Consider the following 26605-nt stretch of genomic DNA (forward strand, 5'->3'; position numbering starts at 1 on the left):
CATTCTATGGTCAATTTAGACCATCTAAACATCTAAACATCTTTAAACATTTAGAACATCTCCATTTCCTTTTATTTCTGGCATGCTATTATTATGATCAGTAACTGGTACCATTGTTCTGCACCAGCTCTGACTCTGACGGCCCAGTGCTAGAAATCAGAGGATATTCCAGCATTTAGTTTTTATCACCCAAGGTTACACACATCAAATCCATTAAACAGTTGTTTTTTCGTGGTTTTTGAGACAGTCTCACTCAGTTGCCCAGGCTGAGTGCAGTGGTGTGATCTCAGCTCACTGCAACCTCCTTCTCCCAGGTTCAAGTGATTCTCCTGCCTCATCCTCCCGAGTAGCTGGGATTACAGGTAAGTGCCACCAGGCCCAGCTAATTTTTTGTATTTTTAATAGAGATGGCGTTTCACCGTGTTGGCCAGGCTGGTCCCAAACTCCTGAACTCAGGTGATCTGCCTGCCTTGGCCTCCCAAAATACTGGGATTATAGGTGTGAGCCACTGTGCCCAGCTCCATTAAAAAGTTTTATAAGAGTATAGGTAAATATGTCTGTTCTTTACAGTGGCTTACACTGAAGAAAAAGATACGGTAAGAGGCAATATAATGTAGTAGCAGCCAAGCATATAGGAGCACAGGATTCCCCCCAAGATGGGTTCAAATCCTAGCTCCACCACTAATTAGCTATGTGACGTTCCCCCTTACCCCCAAGCCAGGGGTTGGCACACCACAGCCCATGGGCCAAATCTAACATGGTGCCTGGTTTTGTAAATATATATATATTTTTTGAGATGGAGTCTCGCTCTGTCACCAGGCTGGAGTGCTGTGGTGCGATCTCGGCTCACTGCAACCTCCGACTCCCTGGTTGAAGCGATTCTCCTGCCTCAGCCTCCTGAGTAGCTGGGATTACAGACACGCACCACCATGCCTAACTAATTTTTGTATTTTTAGCAGAGATAAGGTTTCACCAGATTGGCCAGGCTGGTCTCGAACTCCTGACCTCAGGTGATCCACCCGCCTCGGCCTCCCAAAGTGCTGGGATTACAGGCATGAGCCGCTTTGCCCAGCCATAAATAAAGTTTTATTGGACATTGATAATACTCATTAATTTATGTTTTGTCTATGGCTGCATTTGTGCTACAATGGCAAAGCTGAGTAGCTGTGACAGAGACCCTGTGGTCCACAAAGCTAATTACTATCTGTCCCTTTACAGACAAAGTTTGCCAACTCCTGTCCTAAGCAAGTAGCTTTACTTCAGTGAACTTCAGTTTCCTCACAGGTAAATTAGGGTCAAAACAGTAACTACTTCAAAGGGGTTTCACAAAAATGAAATGAAATAACACTTACAAGATACTTAACATTGTACTTGCCACATGGTAAGTAGTCAGTAAAGGATACTGTAATGATCACACACTTATCTCCTCCCTGTCTCAGAAGAAAGGGCATTTCTCTCCTTTTATTCAAGGGTAATCATTGACCTATATTTCTGATCCTGTTCTCTCTCATCTTATTTATTTTTTTTAAGAGTCCCAGTCTTGTTCTGTTGCCCAGGCTGGAGTGCAGTGGTGTGATCATAGCTCACTGCAGCCTTGAACTCCTGGGCTTGAGTGATCCTCCTGCTTCAGCCTCCCAAGTCACTGGGACTACAGGCATATGCCACCATGCCTGGCTAATTTTTGTATTTTTTGTAGAGACAGGGTCTTGCTATGTTGCCCAGGCTGGTCAAGAATTCTTGGCCTCAAGTGACCCTTCCCACAAAGTGCTGGGATTACAGGCATGAGCCACCGTGCCTGGTCTCTCCCATTTTATATAACAAACATTCATTGAACTCTTGTTGTATGCCACACATTGTTGCAGAGGCTGAGCATATAAAGATTAACAAGACAAAAACCCTATCAACCTCTACATCTCTATCAACTTCTTCCTTTTCTTTGCCTTTCACCTCTCTCTGCACTCCTTTCCTCGCACTCATTCTGACCCTAACCCTCTACTTCTACTGCTCACATTAAGGTGACCCATGATGGTCTGGAAGTGGCCCGTTACCTGACCTTCCAGCAGCATTTGGTATTGCCGACTGCCCCTTCCTTCTTGAAATCTTTGTCTTCTGAGATACCACAACTTCTTGGTTTTTGTCTTCCCTCTCTGACTATTCCCTTTCCAGTAGTGCTTATCTACCTGGCCCTTAAATGTGGGTGTTCCTAAGGGCTTTGTCCTGGGCCCTCTTCTTCCTCTAACCACTCTTCCTAAGAATCTCATCTATTTCAAAAGCCTCAATTACCGTCTACATATGTGCAAATGACTCCCACACTAAACCTCTATTTCAGACTTTCCTTCTGAGGTCCAGACGAGCTCCTCTAGTCTACCAGAGACATGCTCCTCTGGATGTTTCCCAGGCTCTCAGGCTCCACACAGCCAACACATCACCTTTGCCTTCCCACGCCCCAATCTGTTCCACTTCCTTTTTTACCATATAGGTAAATATAGGTAGACCATCATCTACTGTTTTGTTTTTGCTTTTTTTTTTTGAGACGGAGTCTCACTCTGTCGCCCAGGCTGGAGTGCAGTGGTGTGATCTCGGCTCACTGCAACCTCTGCTGCCTCCTGGGTCCAAGCGATTCTCCTGCCTCAGTCTCCCAAGTAGCTGGGATTACACAAGTGTGTGCCACCAAGCCCGACGAATTTTTGTATTTTTAGTAGAGACAGGGTTTCGCCACATTGGCCAGGCTGGTCTCGAACTCCTGACCTCAGGTGATCTGCCCACCTTGGCCTCCCAAAGTGCGAGGATTACAGGCATGAGCCACCATGCCTGGCCCATCATCTACTGTTTTGTTCAAACCAGAGACTGGAAGTCATCCTGAACACTGGACTCTCCACATTCAACCTGTCATTAAGTACTCTCAATTCTACCTCCCACCAAATTTAGTAACTTCCCCCTTCATCCCGACTGCCCCTTTTCTAGTCTAGCTACCACTCCCTCATACCCCGGGTAAAAGTAACTTCACAAATCATCTCCTAATATCCATTCTTCCCATCTCCCAGGCCATTCTCCATGTCACCAGAGTGATGGTTCAAAAACACAAATCTGATGTCACACCCTGCTTAATACCCTCCAGTGGCTTTTCATTGTTTCGGATAAAGACAAAAATTTTTAACAAAGCCTGAAAGCCCCTACGTGACCCAGCCTGTTTACCCCTCCAGTCTTGTTCTCATGTTAGTCCTCTCCTAGTTCCCTACATCCGAAACATAATAGATTTCTGTGAATTCCTCCGAAGTGCCACTGCCTTCCCCACGTTCACACATGTGTTCCTCATGTGTAGGTTCCTCAGCCTACATAGCCATTGTGCCAAGGAGGCCTCTCCTGACTCTCCAGACCAGGCGAGCTCTCCTGTTTTGTTCTCTGTTGGCACCTTGCTCTTGCTCTGCCATTACACGGAGTAGACTTTTCCAATGTCTGTTTCCTCCATGCTTCCATAAACTCCATGAAGATGTAATCCATGACTGTCTTATCCACCACAGTATCTCCAGATGCCTGGTACATCATGTAGGCACTCAATGAATACTTGCTGGATGGATGAATAGATGAATGCACTAGCTCCCATCCTCGGCCTAAGAACATGCATGCTTAAGCATCTCTCAACTAACAGAAGTCTTCCTTCAACTATTTTCTCCTTTTGCTACAGCTCTTGTTCTCTTTTCCTTCATTCATGAGGATCTGGGAAAAGCAGTCTCACTTACCATTTGGATTTCACTTTATAATCCCTCATTCAATGCTCTATAATGTCTCCCAGTCCCACCACTCCACTGATTGTCCAAGACAAGCAATGGACAAATCCAGTGCTAGGTCCAATGAACACCTCAAAGTTTATTCTTCTAATTAATCTCTGCAACATGTGATGCTGTCAGAAACTCCTGCTCTGGCTCCTGTGACATGCTCTCTTCGGGTTCCCTTCCTGTGTTGTGTCTCTGATTATTCATTTTTGTTCTACTTCTACTCAGCCCTCAAATGTTGATGTCTACCAGACCCTGTCCTTAGTTCTTTCCTCTCTAAGAGTACCTCCCTTCCCCAGCAGATCTCATCCATTCCTACCAGCCACAAGTGCACCTATATAACAATGAAGTCTAGGTTTCTGCCTTTAATCTTGACATCCCTCCTAAACAGCAGTTTTCCATTATCTGTACCTCTCTACCTGGTCACCCACAAAACTCAGATACCATGTCTACAACTTAGTCAATTATCCTTGCAGGCATCCAAACTCACTCTTTTATTGTTCCAGCTTGGTAAGATAATGACCTATTCTACTCTGTTGTCAAACCTCTCAAACTGGTCACTAAGTTATTTCTATTCTCGCCTCCTAAATATTTCTTAAAACCTTCCCCACTTCTCTCCACCTCTATTAGCATGTTCTCTCATCATCTTTCTCCTGAACTATTATAATGGCTTCCTAACAGGTCTCTTTACCTGTATTTGCCACATTTCTGCTAATATCTTTCTGTAACACAAATCTGATCCAGTTATGCTTTCCTTCTTAAAACACGGTTCAACAGCTCTCCATTGCTTACAAAATAATATCCAAACTCCTGGCTTCTGAGGCTCTGACCCTATCTTCCCGCTTTCCCTCAACAAGCATCCTATACTCTTGCCATAGCAATCACTCATTGTTTCTCAAATGTGCCATCCTCTTTCAGGCCTCTGAGTCTTTGCATATACTGTATCCTCTGTCAGGAATAACTTTTTCTCTTATGCCTATTTGGTAAACTATTACTCTTTAAGACTCATCTCCTTGGGAAATCTTCACCGAATTACCAGGCAAGCTCCCATCCCAAGCTCCCTTTATGACCTCTCCATTCTGGGTTCCTGCAATCTTCCTCCTTGAACTTTGGGCTCAAAACCAAAGTTCTTTCTGTCTCCATATACTTTCCTCTGTTTGAACCTTTGCCTATGTAGGTCCCAGTTTCAAGGAATCGGTTTATGTCAATGAATTCCTTAAAGTTTCTTGGCTCCCTCTGGGAAGATTTCCCTAGACCAGCTTAGTTAGTCCTACTTGTTCTCCCCTAACCCCCAGTACCTCCCATTTCAAATCTCTTGCTTTTTTTTTTTTTTTTTTTCAGACAGAGTCTTGCTCTGTCACCCAGGCTGGAGTGCAGTGGTGCGATCTCGGCTCACTGCAACCTCCGCCTCCCGGGTTCAAGTGATTCTCCTGCCTCAGCCTCCTGAGTAGCTGGGACTACAGGTGCCTGCCACCACGCCCGGCTAATTTTTGTATTTTTTGTAGAGATGGGGTTTCACCATGTTGGTCAGCCTGGTTTCGAACTCCTGACCTTGTGATCCACCTGCCTTGGCCTCCCAAAATGCTGGGATTACAGGCGTGAGCCACCGCGCCCGGCCCCACTTACCATGTTTTACTATTACTGCTTAATTATCTGACCACCTGGCTTGACTGACAAATTGTCTGTCTAGCTCATCCTCCATCTCTGAGTCCAGCAGAGTGCTGAACACTGATGCTTAATAAAAGTTTATTGCATGAGTGTGTCTGCGTATCTGTCTTCCTCACTTGACTGTGGGCTCCCTAAGGGCAGGGACTGTCTTATTCATTTGTGCCTGATATTAGTTGGGGGGAGGGCAGTCAGTAAAATCTTTGATAAATGAACACATGGTATCATATGTGGTATCTATCACATTTATCACATTTGCCCTCAAAATCCCTATGTGCCACAGGTCTGATGTGGCATGTCACTCGTTGAGTTCCATCTTATAAGGCACTCCGGCAAGTATCCACATTGGCTTGGCTTTATTCAGCGTCGTCCTTTCCTCAGTCCTTTGGGCAGAAAAACATCAATATCCTAAATTTGTGCAAGAATCATCTTGGGAACAACAGGCTGGATCTTGGATTTTCTTGATTCCCAAAGCTCTCGAAGCCGTGGCACCAAACCTAACCACTTACCGCTTGAGAGGCCATCATTTCATTTATACTCTGTTCATACTGCTCTGCCAAAATGGCAAGTTTTCTTGTCTGCTCATCTTTCAGTGTCTTTAAGATTGTTTTGTGCTCATTCTTTGGAGTAACTTCCAACTGGTGATTCTTGAGTGCTTTATACTGTTTGGTCTGTACTTTGCAAGTGTCCTGAAACTGTTTTTTAATTTGCATTTCCATGGCCTGGGTAGAAAAAGTGACAAAGGAAAAATAAAGGCACATCAGTAAATACAGAAAGCCTTCTACCATAATGATATAATACAAGTTCTGAGAGCATCTGTTTTTGGGTGCAGTGACCCACACTGCTAATCAATAAAAATCATGCAGTATGTATGACACAGACAAAAGTTAACGCTACCTATACTTTCGGTTTTATATTGAATGACTATAAGTAATTTTGAATTTACAAATGGCTTCAAAGAAAATAAGGACTGTTGCAAGGGGATGACAACTCTAAGCAGATTGAGCGATATTCTGAAGCTTAGCTTGTTGGAAGAGTGGCAACTCTTTTCATGCTTTCCTAGTCAGACACTTCAGTGTCTTCCATTGTTCATTGTTTTTTCCCTTTTTTTTTTGTTTTTGTGTTTCACCCTGTTTCCAAGTGAGACAGGAGATAGCATTATAAAAGCCAGCTCTCACTGCTCTGGTTTATAGCAATTTCTTATCAACTCCATAAAGGAGAGCATACGGATAGTACCTCATATCCTAATCTATTTCTACTGGATTTCGGCGTAAACTGAAAGAGAAAAGTGATTTAGAATTTTTTTCCCCATTAAGAGGTTGTGCTTGCATGTAGCAATATCAAATATGCATTTGGGCAAAGAGAAGGTAGAGTATATTATTTTAAGCCCAGAAGGCATTCCATCAGGTTACCCCATGGTCATGTGTGCACTTCACGAACACTCTGAGGACTTATGGTGATAGAAATCACTGCTTAGCTTAGGATTTGACTGAAGAGACACACAGCCAGTGTGACTGAGGTTGGCCTCATATCTGTGGCAACACTGACAACGTCCTCCCGGATATATAGCAATGGCTTAGTACATGGAGCTTGTTAATTAGCAGTCAGCTAAAATTAGCTGGAGGCAGTGAGGGCCACAGGAGTTCCTCCACATCTCTGCATCTCTAGTGCAGAAGTGGTAAATGCCTGGCACTTGTAGATTCATTCCTGATGACCATGACAGACATCACTAATAAATGACACTCTTTCCTCCTAAGCTTGCATGTGGCTTTAGAGTCTTTCTCAATATAGCAGTGCTCAAAGTACCTAACACCAATAGAACTTCCTTATTTCCTGGGATTAGAACCATAAACTGCTATTAGTCCAGTTTTAAAGAGGGCAGGTCATGAAGTGCTCAGAGAAATCCATAATGGATATGATGACAAATTGATAGATATTGTAGTATAATAATAGTCTCCAAACCAGCTTGCCCAACATCTCCTTTTCAGGAGCTTAAATATAGACTCTCTGTTTTACAACTGGAGATTCTGATACAATAGATGTGGGGCACAGAAATTTGTGATTCTGAAAAGTTGCTCAGGTGACTCTGACACTTCAGGTAAAGAAACCACTGATCTGGTCCAACACTGTCCAGAAGCATAAATCTTACCTTTAAGTTTTTTGGCTGTTGCCGAAGTTCCATGACATGCTTTCTGTGCAGTTCCCTTTCTCGCCTCTTATTGTACTCCAGCTGGTTTTCCAGTTCAGTCTGGTGCTGTAAACGGATCAGATCCATGCGTAGCTTCTGTAACGTGTGCAGCTGCCTGTACTCTAGCTCTCGGGTGGACTCGTCGTGCCGGATTAGCATGGCATGCTCCATCTCCTTCTGGGTCCTCTTTTTATTTAGTTCCTGCGTCCAGGAACAAAAGATAAATGGAGACAGGTGAATGGAGATGAACTGGAAGGAATGCACAACTAAGTGAGGGAGGGCAAGGAATGGCACTGCTAACCATCTCTTAATTAAGCCCATTAGTGTTTGGCAGCAGGACTTAATGAGATTAAGTTAAAAATCTCTCCAGGTTTAGTTTCTGTTCCTGGGTCCACCACTTACAAAATGGGCAACTTCACAGCAATCACTACTGCACTATCTGTAAAATGGGATTAATTCTACCTGACTCCCTCTTACCTCACAGAGCTGCTGTGAACCTTAGTTAGGTGATGTGCTATGCATAGGTCTACATAAATGTTTCTTCAGTGAAGCTAGTGGTCCTACACCCTGACTGCCCATAAAAATCACGTGAGGAAACTTTTCAAACATAAGATGCATGAATCTCACAGGGTGAAATTCTTATAACTGTCTGGGGTGGGAGCCTGATGTCAGTATTGGGAAGAGTTCTCCAGGTGGTGCCAATAAGCAATCAAGATTGAGAATTAAACTGATAATATCTGCAATGTTCTTAGCTTTCTGGGAAATACTCTGTTTTTGCAGGAATCAGAAGTAGGCCAATTATCTATTTTTTAAAATCTCAGAGTTCAAGGCATGTTGGGGGAAAAAAAGAACAGATGAGATCTCTCCCCTTTCATCTTCTGCATTACAGTCTGTTTGATCATTTATAGATCTATTCACTCTGTTCTTTTCCGTTCTACTCATGTCCTTCTTCCTTTTCTTTCTTTCTTTGGTGTTGAAGGAGGAAAGGAAAGCAAACTAGAAAAAAGGGGGAAGTTGGGTGAAATCTTTTCATTCCTCAATTGAAGAATATTTCCTAAATAGCACTATATATGAAGATCTGAACAATGTGCTCTCAGTACATAAAAATATTTATTAAACCATGACTTCTGTCCTCATCTCACTGACACTCCAATAGGGAAGTGCACTAGACATTTATTGAAGTATATGCTCTGCTCAAAGCTCACTGAATCAGATTTAGATACGTGGCCCAACCTGGGTCAATTTATTTTCTCTACTCCGAATTTGGAATTGATATTCAGAACCAGTTAATCTCTATGTGTGGCTGGAATTAAGGCATATAAAAACCACATATGTGGGGTTGGGTGTGGTGGCTCACTCCTGTAATCTCAGCACTTTGGAAGGCCGAGGCGGGTGGATCACCAGGTGAGGAGACCGAGACCATCCTGGCTAACACGGTGAAACCCCGTCTCTACTAAAAACAAAAAAAAATTAGCCGGGCGTGGTGGTGGGCACCTGTAGTCCCAGCTACTCGGGAGGCTGAGGCAGAAGAATGGTTTGAACCTGGGAGGCGGAGCTTGCAGTGAGCCGGGATCGCTCCACTGCACTCCAGCCTGGACGACAGAGCGAGACTCCGTCTCAAAAAAAAAAACAAAAAAAAACACATATGTGGTAGTCATCTGCTGCTATGAGGCCTGAGGATTAGAGAAAGCTGGGCTTCAGACCAAGAAGAAAGGAAAAGAAAGAAGTACAGGGAATATACTGATGCCTAAGTTACTTACTGCTTCTGAGTCCTCCAGTAGGTCTAGCTGTATTACTGCTATTCGATTTTATAAGACATTCCCATATTTCTATAGTAATTTCCCTGGTTTTGGCTTAAGCTAACTCAAATAAATTTCAGTTAACATGCAAACAAAAAAATCTTAATTAATACAGGGACATACTTTTTTTTGGGTGGGGGGTGGGGGTAGAGATGGGGTCTCACTATGTTGCCCAGGTTGTTCTCGAACTCCTGGACTCAAGTGATCCTCCCATCTCAACCTCCCAAAATGCTGGGATTATAGGCATGAGCCACCCCACCATGCCCAGCCAGGAAATAAGTTTTATGTGCAAATTAAAAAAAAAAAAAGAGAGAGCAAGGTTGGATAAGGGATGAATGCTATAAAAGGGGTAAAGATTTGATGCTGTAAGATTTCTGAAAAGGGTGGTATTATTATTACTATTTTTTTTTTGAGACAGAGTTTTGCTCTTGTTGCCCAGGCTAGAGTACAATGGTGAGACTTCGGCTCACAGCAACCTCCGCCTCCCAGGTTCAAGCAATTCTCCTGCTTCAACCTCCAGAGTAGCTGGGACTACAGGCACATGCCACCACACCTGGCTAACTTTTGTATTTTTAGTAGAGATGGAGTTTCTCCATGTTGGTCAGGCTGGTCTCGAACTCCCGAACTCAGGTGATCCGCCCACCTTGGCCTCTCAAAGTGCTAGGATTACAGGCGTGAGCCACCATGCCCAACCTAGCAGTATTACTATTAAGAAGGTCAAGGAGCCGGGTGCGTTGGCTCATGCCTGTAATCCCAGCACTTTGGGAGGCCGAGGCGGGTGGATCATGAGGTCAGGAGATCGAGACCATCCCGGCTAACAAGGTGAAACCCCATCTCCACTTAAAAATACAAAAAAAAAAAAAAAAAAATTAGCCAGGTGTGGTGGTGGGCGCCTGTAGTCCCAGCTACTTGGGAGGCTGAGGCAGGAGAATGGCGTGAACCTGGGAGGCAGAGCTTGCAGGGAGCCGAGATCGCGCCACTGCACTCCAGCCTGGGGGACAGAGCAAGACTCTGTCTCAAAAAAATACAAAAAAAAAACCCAACAAAACAAACAAACAAAAAGAAGGTCAAGGAAAGGAGAAAGCTTTTGAGCTATACTTTATTTATATTTATTTATTAAATTTTTGAGATGGAGTTTCTACTTTGTTGCCCAGTCTGGAGTGTAATGGTGCAATCGTGGCTCATTGCAACCTCTGCCTCCAGGGTTCAAGCAATTCTCCCGCCTACCTCCCGAGTAGCTGGGACTACAGGTGCCCACCATCATGCCCGGCTAATTTTTGTATTTTTAGTATAGATGGGGTTTCACCATGTTGGCCAGGCTGTTCTCAAACTCCTGACCGCAGGTGATCCAGCCGCCTCGGCCTCTCAAAGTGCTGGGACTACAGGCGTGAGCCACCATGCCCCAGCCTCAGCTGTACTGTAAATTAGAACAATAGAGGGCCTCTCTTCTCTGATGACATCCACTATAGCAGAAAATGTAAATTATTTATTTTAATAGATACATCGATAACATTTTTATACTGGCGTGGTTGGAAATATCTTGCACACTTGGGCTCCCTATTGATTGAAGAGAAATCCTTTTAATAGCACAGCATCTAGTACTAGAGCACTGTCACTAATCATTCACTTATTCATTCAACAAGTAGTTACTGAGCACCTACAATGTGCTGGGCACTGTTGTAGGAACTAGGGATAGAGCAGTGAACATGTACACCCCCTCAGGGACCTTATAAGGACAAAAAACCCAAAGTATAAATACAATTTAAATTTGTTTTAAGGAATAAAAAATAAGCCCCTAGAGTTATCTCTCTCATCTCCTCTTGTTTTCCTTTATTTTTCCTCTTTACCTAGACCATCAAATTTCTTTTTTACAAAGCAGTAACTGGCCCCTAGGTGGCACCAAAGGACGGAGAGCCCTTCCCACAGATGAACGCTCTCCCAGGCCAAGGAAAGCCCTTTAAATGAGGGCTTTAATTGAGGTCCAGGAGTTCCAATACCGGGCATTTATTCATCCCATGCTTTCCTAAATTGAGAAATGCAAACTGAGTCTAAGTTGCTAAGAGCTCTGAAACTCATGGGCTCTTGACACAAAGCAAAAGACACAAAGCAAGCAAACACCTTCAGAAGAAATCAAGTGCTTCTCTTCATGCTTAATGAAATGCTTCACGATATTGTCCACAGAATACCTACATCCGAATTACCTGCGTTATAAGGGACTAGTCTGTATAACAAGCTATGCAGCTAATTCTGATATATATGAAAGTTTGGGCCAGGCGCGGTGGCTCATGCCTGTAATCCCAGCACTTTGGGAGGCCGAGGTGGGCGGATCATGAGGTCAGGAGATCGAGACCATCCTGGCTAACACAGTGAAACCCCGTCTCTATTAAAAATACAAAAAATTAGCTGGGCGTGGTGGTGGGCGCCTGTAGTCCCAGCTACTCGGGAGGCTGAGGCAGGAGAATGGCGTGAACCCGGGAGGCGGAGCTTGCAGTGAGCCGAGATGGTACCACTGCACTCCAGCCTGGGCGACAGAGCAAGACTCCGCCTCAAAAAAAAAAAAAAAAAAAAAAAGAAAGTTTGAGAATCAATGGAAAAGTGCTAACGGTGTGAGTCAGTTTCAGCTCCTCTATAAGTCTTATGTATGGCTTGGGGCAAGTCTCTTAATTTATATTTCAGGTGTAAAATGAGGATAGCAGTACGCATTGTGAACTGTCGTAGTTGTAAAGATAAAATGAAAGACCATAAGAAAGTGTTTCAGAATACATAAATATGTCATTATTTTTCTCTATTCAGAAGGGAATATGTGGCATATAATATCTTAAATCTAGTTTTTATAAACTATTAGAAGAGTAAGAAAAACATGATACTGAAATGGCTTTTCTGTTACAAGTTGTTCCCTTCACCTTTAATGTGTACATCTGAGTTGCTGAGGTGTAAGATGGTAAGCTACCTTTAATATTTGAGACATGGGGGAAAAATTATTCACCTTATTATGAGGCCAGTGCTGTGCCTACATAATAATGTATCATGTGCTTTCCATTTTTGAAAGTTATTCCATACATCTCATTCAATCCAAATTGCCACCCTATGAGGTGGTAAGACTGTAAGGATTTCCCCCTTTTATATGTGTTAGTAGGCATTTGGGAGTTGAAGGACTAACATAAACTTATACAACTTCTATAAAGAGAACTGAGGCTAAAACTCAGGTATTTAGCTTCTCAGCATTTTCCATTACAAATGTTCTAATAGATGAGGCCAGGTGCGGTGGCTCATGCCTATAATCCCAGCACTTTGGGAGGCCGAGGCAGGTGGATCAGCTGAGGTCAGGAGTTTGAGATCAGCCTGGCCAACATGGTTAAACCCTGTCTCTACTAAAAATACAAAATTAGCCAGGTGTGGTGGCACATGCCTGTAATCCCAGCTACTTGAGAGGCTGAGGCAGGAGAATCACTTGAACTCGGGAGGCGGAGGTTGCAGTGAGCTGAGACTGTGCCATTGCATTCCAGCCTGGGCAACAAGAGCGAAACTCCGTCTCAAAAAAAAAGTTCTAATAAATGGCATACTTTCCTGTTTTATACTTTTTCAGTCTGTGATAAAATATTTTGAAGAATTCTGCTCTAGCTAGACATGATACAATGGTTACTTTATTTGTACAAATGACACAATATACACACTAGAGCCACATCAAGTGCACCTTTAGCTTATACAAATTTAACAAAATGAGCTAAGCAAAATTAAAAAATCAATTTTAATGGTACAGGTCATTCTGCCCACCCATGTACTCAATGTATGTGTGTGTGTATGTGTATATATATGTGTATATATATGTGTATACACATACACACACATATGTATAGGCCCTGGAGGGAGTGTGAGATAAGATACATGCAGCTTCCTTTCCCTCAATGTCCAGTGTGTTTCAAGCATTCTAACTTCCAATGGAAGTAGTATTGACTTCTTTAAAAGCAGCTGATTTCACTCATGCCAAATTTTTATGCTCAGGCTCACTGAGGTTGAGTAAAAACGAGAATTCTAACTTTTAAATAGAGATGCTGTCAGCCTATGATATTTAATGCCTTCTTAGTTTCAGTTCTTAGTTTCAACACTGGTCAGAAAATGCTGAGTGTCTGTGTGTGCTGGTGACAGAGAAAGAGGCTCAACCCAGTTTCAGTGATCCTCTTAAGTGTTTTCGCTAATACTGAATCTCTTAGGCAAAGACACAGGAAACCAGGCATTCTTATGCTTTGCTGGTGGGAGTATAAACTCCTTTAGAGGGCAATTTGGCAATATTTATTTTAAAAATTTAGATGTATGCATTCTTTGACCCAGGAATTCCACTTCTGAAAATATATCCCCCAAAATACTTGTTTACATGTAAAAATATCTACATACAAAAATGTTCTTATATTATTAATAATACTATAAAACTTCAACAAAATGCCCACTGAGAAGTGTCTCATTAAATAAATGATATTGAGGCCATACAACAAAATACTATTAGATGAAAAAGAATGAAGCAGAGCTGTACATGCTGGAAGGTAAATGGAAAAAAGAGTTACAAAACAGTAGAGTGGACATCTGTTACTTTTTGTAAGCTCAGCATCTATTTTTCCTGCTTCTCTTTATAGGCTCTTTTTTTTTTCCCCTTTTTTTGCAAAATGACTCCCCCTTATCTGGAATCAGAGAGAGTGTTGAATAAGGCGTAGGCACATGACCCAATCAAGTTCTATCTCTCCTAGGAATTTTAATCTTGAACAGAAACGATACAAAGACAAAAAGTGGTTGGAGGAGGTACATCGAAATGGCAGTGCCTGGAGAACTGCACATGAGCCCTTGCTCTCTGTGTCATGGAAGTTGCTTTACCAGCGTGACTCTTCGTGTTTTCCAGCTCGGTTCTTCAGCTCTGTACCTACCTCATATCCTTCCAATAAATTCCTTTCCAGGCTTAAGTCAGCCAGAGTTTATTTCTATTGCTTGCAAATCAAATAACCCTACTGATACAAAAGTAATCTCATTTTTGTAAAGTCGTGTATAATATAGCTGTACATATGTATATAGAAAAAAACCTAGAAATATATATGCCAAATTAATGGAGACTGTTTGAGGGTAGAGATTGGGTGGAATGGGATTATCGAAAAGGTGAAAATGGGCTGATGCTGGTCAAATGGTAGAAAGTTCCAGTTATGCAAGATGAATAATTACTGGAGCTCTAATGCACTCACTGCATGGTGATGATAGTTAACAATGTTGTATTGCATGCTTATAATTTGCTAAGAGGACAATTCCTAAATTAAATCTCCCTACTCATCCCCATGCACACATGCACACAAATGTAACTATGTGGAGGTAATGGATATGTTAGTTGGCTTTCATGTGGTGATTATTTCACAATGTATACATATATCAAAACGTCAAGTTGTATACCTTAAATACATACAATTTTTATATGTTGATATCTCAATAAAGCTGTTAAAAAGAACTTTCACTACTTAGCTTTATGTTTTTCTGTTTCTGTCTATTTTCAATGCTCTTGAGTTACTTTTGTAAATAAAAAAGCTTTGAACATTTTCATGAAGGTGGGCTCTGGAATAAGACTAAACAAAAGAAAATCTAGACTTTTAAGAAAAATACTCTTACAGAGTTATTCTTTGCTCAACTGGCTAGAACCTAATACTAATGAAGTCATCAATATAGTTTCTATCATTTTTGGGGAGTAATTATCTTCTGTAACTTTTATTGACATGAATTGTCCCCTTAGCCTCAGACTTCCTCCAAGTATGTATTATTAGAATAACAATAAATGTTACATGAAAAGACTCCCAAATGACTTATTTCCAACTGGCCATTAGCCTTTTTCATTTTGATCTTTTGACGTCCGACAAACTCAAAATGTGCAGTACTGAATCAGCTTCTTTATTTTTTTATTTATTTATATTTTTTTGAGACAGAGTTTCACTCTTGTTGCCCAGGCTGGAGTGCAATGGCGCAATCTCGGCTCACTGCAACCTCTGCCTCCTAGGTTCAAGTGATTCTCCCTCCTCAGCCTCCCAAGTAGCTGGGATTACAGGCACCCACCACCACACTCAGCTAATTTTTGTATTTTTAGTAGAGACAGGGTTTCACCATGTTAGCCAGGCTGGTCTCAAACTCCTGATCTCAGGTGATCCACCTGCCTTGGCCTCCCAAAGTGCTGGGATTACAGGTGTGAGCCACCATGCCCACCCCCCACCCCCCCCTTTTTTTTTAAAAGACAGTCTCACTCTGTCGCCAAGGTTGGAACTCAATGGCATGATCTCAACTTACAGCAAGCTCTGCCTCCTGGGTTCAAGCCATCCTCCCAACTCAGCCTCCCGAGTAGCTGGGATTACAGGTGCCCACCACCACGCCTGGCTAATTTTTGTATTTTTAGTAGAGATGGGGTTTCACCATGTTGGCCAGACTGGTCTCGAACTCCTGACCTCAAGTGATCCGCCTGCCTCAGCCTCCCAAAGTGCTGGGATTATAGGTATGAGCCAGCATGCCTGACCTGAGTCAGCTTTTTACCAAAACCTCTCTCTAATCTCTTCTCTGTTTCTACCACATCTTCATTTCCCCTAGTGTTAAGCCCTAGAAATAATTTTGATTCTGTCTTCATCTTTTCTCTCATATCTTAGTATATGTCAAGTCCTGTTTACTTTAAGCTTCAAATTGTGTTTTGAATCTACTGCTCTGACAGCCACTACCACCAGCCTTGTCCATATCCTATTTCCTGCTTCTAGTCTCTTCTGTCTAATCCTGTGTTTCTCAAGCAGTTTCTTTTTTTTTCATCATTGCTGCTATAAGGAGCCTTTTTAGGCTTTTTCTCCCTTAATTATCCCCATCACTGAAATATTAATACCACAGATAGACTGTGTATCTGTTTATGCACTGTGGTCCTTTGAAGCTGTAATAATATCTAAGTCACCCCACCTCAACAAGAACCCACTTTCACCCAATGGGGGCATTATCAGCCCCATGGAGAATCTATGTTCAAATTATTCTGTGTATTACTGTGAACCTGGGCTAATCTCTTTAAAGTACAATTTTAACCATATCACTGCCCTTCTCAAAAACGTTTAGCAGGCTGGATGTGGTGGCTCATGCCTGTAATCCCCACACTTTGGGAGGCTGAGGCAGGCAGGTCACTTGAGCTCAGGAGTTTGAGACCAACCTGGACAACATGGTAAACCCCCCACCTCTACTAAAAATATAAAAATTAACCGGGTGTGGTGGTGTGTGCCTGTAATCCCAGCTACCTGGGGGGCTGAAGTGGGAGGATCGCTTGAACCTGGGAGGCGGAGGTTGCAGTGAGCTGAGATTGCGCCACTGTACTCCAGCCTGGGCAACAGAGCGAGATTCTGTCTCCAAAAAAATATGTTCAGCAGCTCGCAGCTCTCCCTCTTCCAATAAGACAGCATGCATAAACAGCCCGAGCCTGGCCTACATGTGTTCAATACATTTTAGTTTGCTTCACCCTTTTTCCTTCTCATTTCAATGCAGCTCTCTAACAAGGTTCTATCAATTCACTTTTGTATTAACTGTGCCGGAAGGTGCTTGTTTCCCTCATGTAGGCTAACACTGGGCTTTTCTCAGACTTTGATATTGTTACCACTGTGCTAGATCATTTATAAAGTTTTCTCTGCTTATGCCAGGTCACAATGATTTTCTGTTGAACACAGTATTCCGTATTCCTCATCTCAGTGAATGCCAGCATATCCATCCAACCTCCCAAATTAGAAACTTGGAAGTCACTTTTGACTTCCTCTTCTGAAATTCCCATATCTATTTGGTCAGGATTAACTATCGGTTCTGAGTAAGAAATGTCACTCAGATCTAATTGACTCTATCCCCACAGGCTCTTCCAGGCTAGAACTGGAGAAAGAGCATCCTGGCTGACCTCACTGTACTTTGCTTTTCATGACTTCCACCTCTGTCTCATACTGAAGCACTAATTCTTTTTTTTTCTTTTCTTTTTTTTTTTTTTTGAGATAAGTCTCACTCTATCACCCAGGCTGGAGTGCAGTGGCACGATCCTGGCTCACTGTAACCTCTGCCTCCTAGGCTCAAGTGATTCTCCTGCCTCAGCCTCCTGAGTAGCTGGGATTATAGGCATGTGCCACCATGCCCAGCTAATTTTTGTATTTTTAGTAGAGATGGGGTTTCACCATGTTGGCCAGGTTGGTCTCAATACCTCTAAGCCCTCACATGATTGTATGCCAATGGTACTTTATTTCTACGTCTAATATGTCACCTAACATATTGTATTGTAATTAGTCTGTTACATGTTTTTTTCTGCTCTTAGACTCATAGCCATTTGAAGGCAGGGAGTACAGCTTCTTGGTATCCCTGGTGTCTAGCAGTCACTCTGAGAGTGCTGGATGACGGAATAAATGCACTTAGTTATAAAGCATCATAATGTTACTTAAATGTTTTATGCGGAGTCACAAAAATACAAGTCCTTGACAAGTAGGCTGAAAACAAAAATTCTCGATTCTACTTCTTTTGATTCTTCATTGTGTGATATGGCTTATAACAGGAGTTCAATAAAATTCTATTACATGTATTTAGATGGAGTTGATTCCTTGTTCTGTGAGTGGGCTTCCTTTTATCAATAGTAAGTTCATTTCCTGACCTTTTTTGTATACGCACTCTGTGTTAGCCACTGTGCTAAAAGGCTATAAAGGCTAGGGATATAGGAATGGACCAGGCAGACGTAGTCACAAGTCTCACATAGCTTATTGTCTCCCACGTCAATGACAATAGTTATGAGCGTAATAAATACCTCCCGAATGTTCTGCTGCTCCACCTCGTGCCGCTTGATCATTATTTTCCGCTTGAAGAAACGACAATTTTTGTCATAGTACAGTCTCTGTTGAGTGAGAAGGTGGGCTTCCTCTTCAGCCTGCGTGTGCTGCAAGTTCTCTTTATGTTTGGAGATCCGCTCTTGCTTCTCTTTCTTGGGTGTGCTATGGTCCTCATTCATTTCCTAAAAAGAAGAGACAAAAACCAAGCTGGTCTCACTAAATGAAAGGGACTGTAACAGCTTATTGCAACTGAAGATTAAGTTATTTGGAAAGCCAATGCAAATGTAAGCACAGAAAAGCTTGGTGTTGCACATCCTTCCCCCAATTTTTTTTTATTTGCCCATTAATTGAGTATTAAGTGAGAGGGACACTTGTGAGTTTCCATATCTTTGGCTTCTCACTAACAGAAATTATTTGTTCACTCATTCACTCAACACAAACTTAATAAGCTCCTAGCATGTGACAGGCAGTGTGCAAGATACAGGACACAAAGGTGAGTAAAAGGCCATGATATCTGCCACCATGTGTCTTTATTATAGAATCAAAAATTAAAGAACCGCAGAAATGAACTAAAAATTACTGTGATCACTGCTTTGAAGAGGACGTACTTGGTCCTATAAGAATTTAACAGAAAATATTTAATCTTGGTAATAACTAAGAAAAATTAGTCGGAGTTAACCAGTGGAAAAGGAAAGGGAAGAATACTCTCAGTAGAGAAAACAGCATGTGCAAAACCCTAGGGGTTGGGGAGGAAACATGGTGCCATCAAGGGCTGAAAGGTCAGAGGGGCTGGTGTAATGTAATATGAGATAAGTCTGGCCAGGTAGGAGGGACCATTGAGGCTTTACAGGCCAATATAAGGACACTGATCTTTAGTACAGGAGAAATGGATTTCATGATTGTGAGAGTGTCATAATGAGATGCATTTCAAAATGATTACTCTGGCTGCCATAGGGAGAACAGAATGAAGGAGGCAAGAACATATGAAGATAGCGGGGAGGCTACTGGAAAGGTCCAGGCAAGAGAGATGGTAGTAGCTTGGACAAAGGAAGTAGTGACAAGACTGAGAGAAGTAGACAGATTCCAAAGAGAAGAGGTGACTAGCAAATGTCACTAGTTTGAATTTTAGGAAAAAACATTCTTCACTTGGGATGACAGAGTAAACAAACCATCTATATTTTCAAAAGGACAAAATTCACCATTTTTCCAGAACATCTGAGCAAAGGAAACAAAGCAGTGAATCAGGACAGTTAAGATGTTAAACTATGGTGCAAAGAAGAAGACTACTTGTTAAGAAAGTACAGTATACTCTTCTTTCTTCATTTGGTTAGCTACTCACTCAGCTAAAATCTCCTTTAATTGCTAACACCTATTTTACTTAATGTTTTGTGATGCAGATATCATAGACTCTTTTATCTCTTAGCCAAGAACTCTCTGTAAATCAACTTTCAACTATCCTGTTCCAGTGAAGCTGTAAGTGAAATCTTAGAATCAACAAGAGAAAGTGTTGTTTTCAGAGTAAGCTGGAGTAAGCTGGGATCACAAGAGGAAGCCTAGGTCATTCATCTCTACATGCCGGGATGTCACTACTTGGTTTGCCATTAACCACTAGACTGCAGACCCCGATTCAAATATAATCACAAAAATTTACTCCAAAATCAAGAATAAATTATTTCTGGACCATCTATCATTCTGTATTAGCCATACTCCTGTTATCTATCAAAAGTGGGGATAATGAAAAATTTTTTTGTCATTCCAAGGACAATATCTGTAAGTATATCAATATCTAAATATGTATGCCATTTTAAATAGTCTGAACTAAGCTTTACTTCAGAAAAAGTAATATTAGCTTTTGCATAGAATGGTCTAGTGGGGTTATCTCAAATTGGCTTCTAGCTTTTTTTTTTTTTTTCATGAGCATGTTCAAAGACAGAAGTTTAGGCCTGTGGCCTTTTACACTCATAAGTCTGAGTATGGTGAGCCAAAAATTGACGTATGCTTGAGGACTGAGTGGGGACTTTTAAATGCTGTTCTGTGGGAAAATCTTCTAGAAGGTAGAGTTCATGAAATCTCCAAATATCTCAATGTTACAAAAACTCAAAATGGTGGCCATAGTCATAAAGTATGGCCTCCAGTGGATGAGTGGATGCGTGGAGTTAGAAATAAGGAAAGTATCTATTTATTTTATTTTATGATTTTTTTTTGAGACAGAGTCTCACTCTGTCATCCAGGCTGGAGTGCAGTGGTGTGATCTCGGCTTACTGCAACCTCTGCCTCCCGTATTCAAGCAATTTGTCCTGCCTCAGCCTCCTGAGTAGCTGGGATTACAGGTGCCCGCCACCAAGCTCAGCTAATTTTGTATTTTTAGTAGAGACGGGATTTCACCATGTTGGCCAGGCTGGTCTTGAACTCTTGACCTCAGTTGATCCACCCACCTTGGCCTCCCAAAGTGCTGGGATTACAGGCATAAGCCACCGTGCCCAGCCAAGGAAGGTATTTAGAGTGGAGAAAAACCTCAAAATTTCTTAGGCTATCTCTGATCCAGCAACATCATATTATGATATAAAAATTAAGCTCAAGCCAGTAACTCAGAGAAAATGGAAAGAATGTGAACCTTCTGAGTTGGGCTATCCTCTCTACACCCGGGTTTTCTAGACCTTTTGGTGTCAGAGATTCTACCCATTCAGCCAGTGTAAATCAAATACAATTTTCTGTTAGGTCTAACAATTACCAGTGGCTTACCTGGGCAGGACAAAAAATCCCTAGGCCCACCCCAACCCCTTCCTAACTAAAAAAGAACTGGAGGAGAACCTTGCTAAGTCCTTTATTGCTAACCTACAAATCAGAATATGAGCTCAGGCCAGGCGTGGTGGCTCACGCCTGTAATCTCAGCACTTTGGGAGGCTGAGGTGAAGGATTACCTGAGGTCAGGAGTTCAAGACCAGCCTGGCTAACATGGTGAAACCCTGTTTCTACTAAAAATACAAAAAATTAGCTGGGCATGGTGGTGCACGCCTGTAATCCCAGCTACTCGGGAGGCTGAAGCAGGAAAGTTGCTTGAACCTGGGAGGTGGAGGTTGCAGTGAGCCGAGACTACGACATCGCACTCCAGCTTGGGCAACAAGAGCGAAACTCTGTCTCAAAAGAAAAAAAAAATAAATAATATGAGCTCAAACACATGATTTTATATATACTAAAACAATGCCCCATATTGAATTTTATTAAACCTTAATACACTTAGTAAGTCTACAAAAAAGAAATACTAAGGTTTATGAGAAGAAAAGTCCATGGAGCTGCAGACAATTCACCTGTAAGTACTGGTAAAAGGAGAACTGAAGAAATTTGAGCTTTCAGATCAAAGTGCAGTTCTTTGGGAAGAATTCCTAAGTCCATGAGTGGTCTTCAACCAAATATTCCAGAATCAATCATTCATTTACCAAATATTCACATGTACAGGGCACAGGGATACAGTTGTGAGCAAACAAAAACATGGTCTGTGCTCTTATGATGCTTAACAGTCAGTAGAGTAAGTAGCTCAAATCATTAAACAAATGTATAATTAAAGGCTCTAGTGTTAGGAAACCAGAGACATCTGTCTTAGTTGAGGCAGTTAGAAAAGGCTTCCTTAGGGAAGTGATATTTAAGTTAAGATCCTAATAACCAATCCCGCGTCATACAAGGAGAAGTAGGAATTAACCGAGCAGAATTGTGGTCAGGGAGGGCTTGGGGGTAGGGAGAACATCTTGGCGGAAGAAAAGGTATGTGGAAAGACCTTGGGGAAGGGTGGAGCTTGATAAATTTGAGGAACTGAAAGGTGACCATGGTGGCTGGTGCGGCGAAGAGTGGGTTGAGGGTAGCGGCAGCATTAGTGTGAGATGTCACTAAACAAGTAGGCTAGGAGGAGACTGTGTAGGGACTTCTAGGATTTTGACTTGTCCTAAAAGCAATGGGAGGACAATGGATTTCAAAACTATGCAGTAGAATGACCAGATTTATGGTTTGAAAAGATCACTTTGACTGATGTGTGGAAAATACATAGGAAGAAGACAAGAATGGTTTAGAGTTATATCAATGGTTCTTGAAATGTGGTCCCTGAAGCAGCAGCAGCAGTGTCATCTGGGAGCTTGTTAGAAACACACATTTTCAAACTCTACCCCAGAAAATCTAGGGATAGATTTTTAAAATCTGAAAATCTGGGGGTGGGTTAGCAATCTGTTTTAATAGCATTTTAGGTATTTTTTTTTTGAGACAGAGTTTTGCTCTTGTCACCCAGACTGGAGTGCAGTGGTGTGATCTCAGCTCACCGCAACCTCTGCCTCTTGGGTTCAGGTGATTCTCCTGCCTCAGCCTCCTGAGTAGCTGGGATTACAAGCATGTGCCACCACGCCCAGCTAATTTTTGTATTTTTAGTAGAGATGAGGTTTCACCATGTTGGCCAGGCTGGTCTTCAACTCCTGACCTCAGGTGATCTGCCTGCCTTGGCCTCCCAAAGTGCTGGGATTACAGGGGTGAGTCACTGTGCCCAGCCAGCATTTTAGGTTATTCTAATGTAAAGTTTGAGACTCACTGGACTAGAATATTGATCACAATGCAAGACGAGTGAATGTTAAGTTCCAACCATTCTAATGGCAACTTGGTGAGAACAAACATTGGTATCCTTACCTCTTTTATTTTTTCCTTACAAATCTTATACTGCTTCTTCTGACTTTCTAAGAAAGTTGTCAAATCTTTCTTCTGCTGGGCCAAGATCTGTTGCTGGAACTTCTTCTCATCTGCTGCAGCTACCTTTGCCTGATAAAATAACAAATACAATGTAGGATGAATCTGTTCTTTACACAGAATTCCGTGGTCTATATTCTCCAGTGCAGTAAGAGAGTCCATAAGTGCTAATAATGTGACATTTTTGAACAAATAATAAAAAATAATTGTTTTTCTGATTTTCTTGTATCTTAAATAAACAAAAAAACCCCAGAAATTTTCACCATTGATAAATACATTCTGGGCTGGGTGCAGTGGCTCACACCTGTAATCCCAGCACTTTGGGAGGTCGAGGCAGGCAGATCACCTGAGGTCGGGAGTTTGAGACCAGCTTGACCAACATGGTGAAACCTAGTCTCGACTAAAAGTACAAAATTAGCCGGGTGTGGTCGTGTATGCCTGTAATCCCAGCTACTCTGGAGGCTGAGGCAGGAGAATCGCTTGAACCTAAGAGGCAGAGATTGCGGTGAGCTGAGATCACACCACTGCACTCCAGCCTGGGCAACAAGAGCAGAACTCCGTCTCAAAAAAAGAAAAAAAAAAAAGAAAAAGAAAAATACATTCTGAATTATGGGAAAAATATGAAGGTGAACCATAAACATGCTTTACTGAACACAAAAACATTCATGGGGTGAAAGGAGACCTAAGAAAAAAATTTTTTTTGAGATGGGGTCTCGCTCTGTTGCTCAGGCTGGAGTGCAGTGGCTCGAGCATAGTTCACTGCAGCCTAAAAATCCCGGGATCCAGTGATCCTCCTGCCTCAGCCTCCTGAGCTGCTGGGACCATAGGTGTGCAGCACCAGTCCTGGCTAAGTATTTTTAAAAAATGATCATAGAGACTGGGTCCCACTATGTTGCCTAGGGTCATCTCAAATGCTTGGCCTCAAGCTATCCTCTCTCCTCAGCTTCCCAAAGTGCTGAGACTACAGGCATGAGCTACCGTGCCCGGTCAGAAGTAAGGATTATAATAAAGGTTGTTAAATCATATTGTTGATAGTCCAAAGGTTAAGTTGTAAAAATGTATAAATAACCATGCCTGGCCAGTTTTATTCCAAGAATCAAACTCTAACTGATTAATTATTCCAACTATCAGATTTTCCAGTGGTATCAACTCAAGTGTAATTGGAAAGCTAATGGCATTTTGTTTTCTTTTTTTTTTTCTGAGACAGTCTCCCTTTGCCACACAGACTGGAGTGCGGTGGCATGATCTCGGCTCTCACTGCAACCTCCACCTCCTGCATTCAAGTGATTCTCATGCCTCAGCCTCCCCAGTAGCTGGGATAACAGGCACAAGCCACCATATCCACCTAATTTTTGTATTTTCAGTAGAGACGGGGTTTCACCATATTGGCCAGGCTGGTCTCGAATTCTTGAACTCAAATGATCCACCTGCCTTGGCCTCCCAAAGTACTGGGATTACAGGCGTGAGCCATTTTATTTTCTTAGGCACCTGCTGCAATCCACAACAGTCACACATCATGACATTTTTGGGGGTCCTAAATGAATAAAACACATACTATATAAAAGGTCATCCAATAAATACTGGCTTCTGAAAGTGACCAAATCTGTTTCTGGTAACCACTGGGTAAAGGATATACGTAAGACGAGCGACTTGGGAGATAGAGAGGGAATTATACTTCATGGCTCATGGCTCTTTTAATGTATCTTTTTCACCTGCAACTTCCATTATGGACAATTCTTCCATTATGAACAATTCTCACAACATATTTACCAAGTCAAATCCCAAGAAAGAATCTGACTGATTTATTTAATCAACATCATACTTGTCTGGGCAGAGGTTTTCATGCCAGACTGCCTCACAGATTGATGGCTGTTGGGGGAAATCTTTCTTCTACAACCTGATTGTTCCTTCCATGTGGAGACAGAGAGAGACAGAGAGACCAAGAGAGACAGCGAGCTCAATTATGGAAACACCCTGGAACTGTGTCCCCAGTCACTGTATGCCCAGGGAGTACATGTCCACCACATTTTTCAACACTATGGAAGTCTCATGGGGGTGGCAGGAAAGGTGACTCGGTTTTAGCACTGCCTGAGCAGGCAAGTCTGCTTAATTTTGTTTTCCTGTAGAGATAAATCACCTCTTGAACCTAACATGTATCAGTAATAAAGATGATATTATGGGGAGGGGGAAGGGATAGCATTAGGAGATATACCTAATGTAAATGACGAGTTAATGGGTGCAGCACACCAACATGGCACATGTCTACATATATAACAAACCTGCACGTTGTGGACACGTACCCTAGAACTTAAAGCATAATAATAATAATAATAAAGGATGATATTATGACTATCTGCCTTACCCTTCTGTTTTTTGTTTTTTGTTTTTTTTTTCAGACGGAGTCTCATTCTTGTTGCGCAGGCTGGAATGTAATGGCGTGACCTGGGCTCACTGCAATCTCTGCCTCCCGGGTTCAAGTGATTCTCTTGTCTCAGCCTCCTGAGTAGCTGGGATTACAGGCACCTGCCACCACGCCCAGCTAATTTTTTGTATTTTTAGTAGAGATAGGATTTCACCATGTTGGCCAGGCTGATCTCAAACTCTTGACCTCAAGTGATCCACCCACCTCAGCCTCCCAAAGTGCTGGGATTACAGGCATGAGCTACCATGCCCGGCTGTTTTTTTTTTTTTTTTTTTTGAGATGAAGTCTCACTCTTGTCACCCAGACTGGAGTGCAATGGCACAATCTCAGCTCACTGCAACCTCAGCCTCCCAGGTTCAAGCGATTCTCTTGCCTCAGCCTTCTGAGTAGCTGGGATTACAGGCACTTGCCACCACGCCCAGCTAATTTTTGTATTTTTAGTAGAGACGGGGTTTCTCCATGTTGGCCAGCTGGTCTCGAATTCCTGACCTCAGGCGATCCACCTGCCTCGGCCTCCCAAAGTGCTGGGAGTACAGGCGTGAGCCACTGTGTCTGGCCTTTTTTTTTTTTTTTTTGAGACAGGGTCTTGCTCTGTCAGCCAGGCTAGAGTGCAGTGGCACAATCTCGGCTCACTGCAACCTCTGCCTTCTGGGCTCAAACAATCCTCCTGCCTCAGCCTCCCAATTAGCTGGGACTACAGGCACGTGCCACCACACCCAGCTAATTTTCAGCCTCCCAATTAGCTGGGACTATAGGCACGTGCCACCACACCCAGCTAATTTTTGTATATTTTGTAGAGATGGGGTTTTGCCACATTGTCCAGGCTGGTCTTGAACTCCTGGGCTCAAGAGATCCACCCACCTTGGCCTTCCAAAGTGCTGGGATTATAGGTGTAAGCCACCACACCTGGCCTTGTCTGCTTTTAGAATTAGTTCAGAATGTGGATGGGGACGAGAGATGTTCCCTAGAAAACCCAAATAATTGCCGGACTCATTATTTGCTCCCTTTGCTCAGGGGCCCATCAGCTGTAGGCAGGGATTATCACTACTATAAGAGACTATTTGTAGAGCAGTTTTCTTTTGAAGAGGACTGTGGGTATGGCAGATACAGTAACAGACTTTTGTTGTGCACATTCTCAGAAGATGGCAGCATCTCGTTTCTCTTTACTTGTACCCAGGCCACCATCAAGGGACTGATACTCAGAATATATATATATA

The 26605-nt window shown here is 42.5% G+C and overlaps 1 protein-coding gene across 4 annotated transcripts in view; it reads right to left on the minus strand.

Moving 5' to 3' along the window:
• Positions 1-26605, minus strand: part of TAOK3 (TAO kinase 3) — a 223683-nt gene that overhangs the window by 4403 nt on the left and 192675 nt on the right. For all 4 annotated transcript variants that reach the window (XM_003274452.2, XM_030821486.1, XM_030821484.1 and 1 more), the window contains 4 exons: positions 22910-23038; positions 18226-18429; positions 7588-7827; positions 5948-6160 (listed from right to left, as the gene is read on the minus strand). In XM_003274452.2, the coding sequence (XP_003274500.1) occupies positions 5948-6160; positions 7588-7827; positions 18226-18429; positions 22910-23038 (786 nt within the window). The remainder of the gene's footprint in view (positions 1-5947; positions 6161-7587; positions 7828-18225; positions 18430-22909; positions 23039-26605) is intronic.

This window comes from Nomascus leucogenys, chromosome 10 (assembly GCF_006542625.1).
Source record: "Nomascus leucogenys isolate Asia chromosome 10, Asia_NLE_v1, whole genome shotgun sequence".
Classification (NCBI taxonomy): domain Eukaryota; kingdom Metazoa; phylum Chordata; class Mammalia; order Primates; family Hylobatidae; genus Nomascus; species Nomascus leucogenys.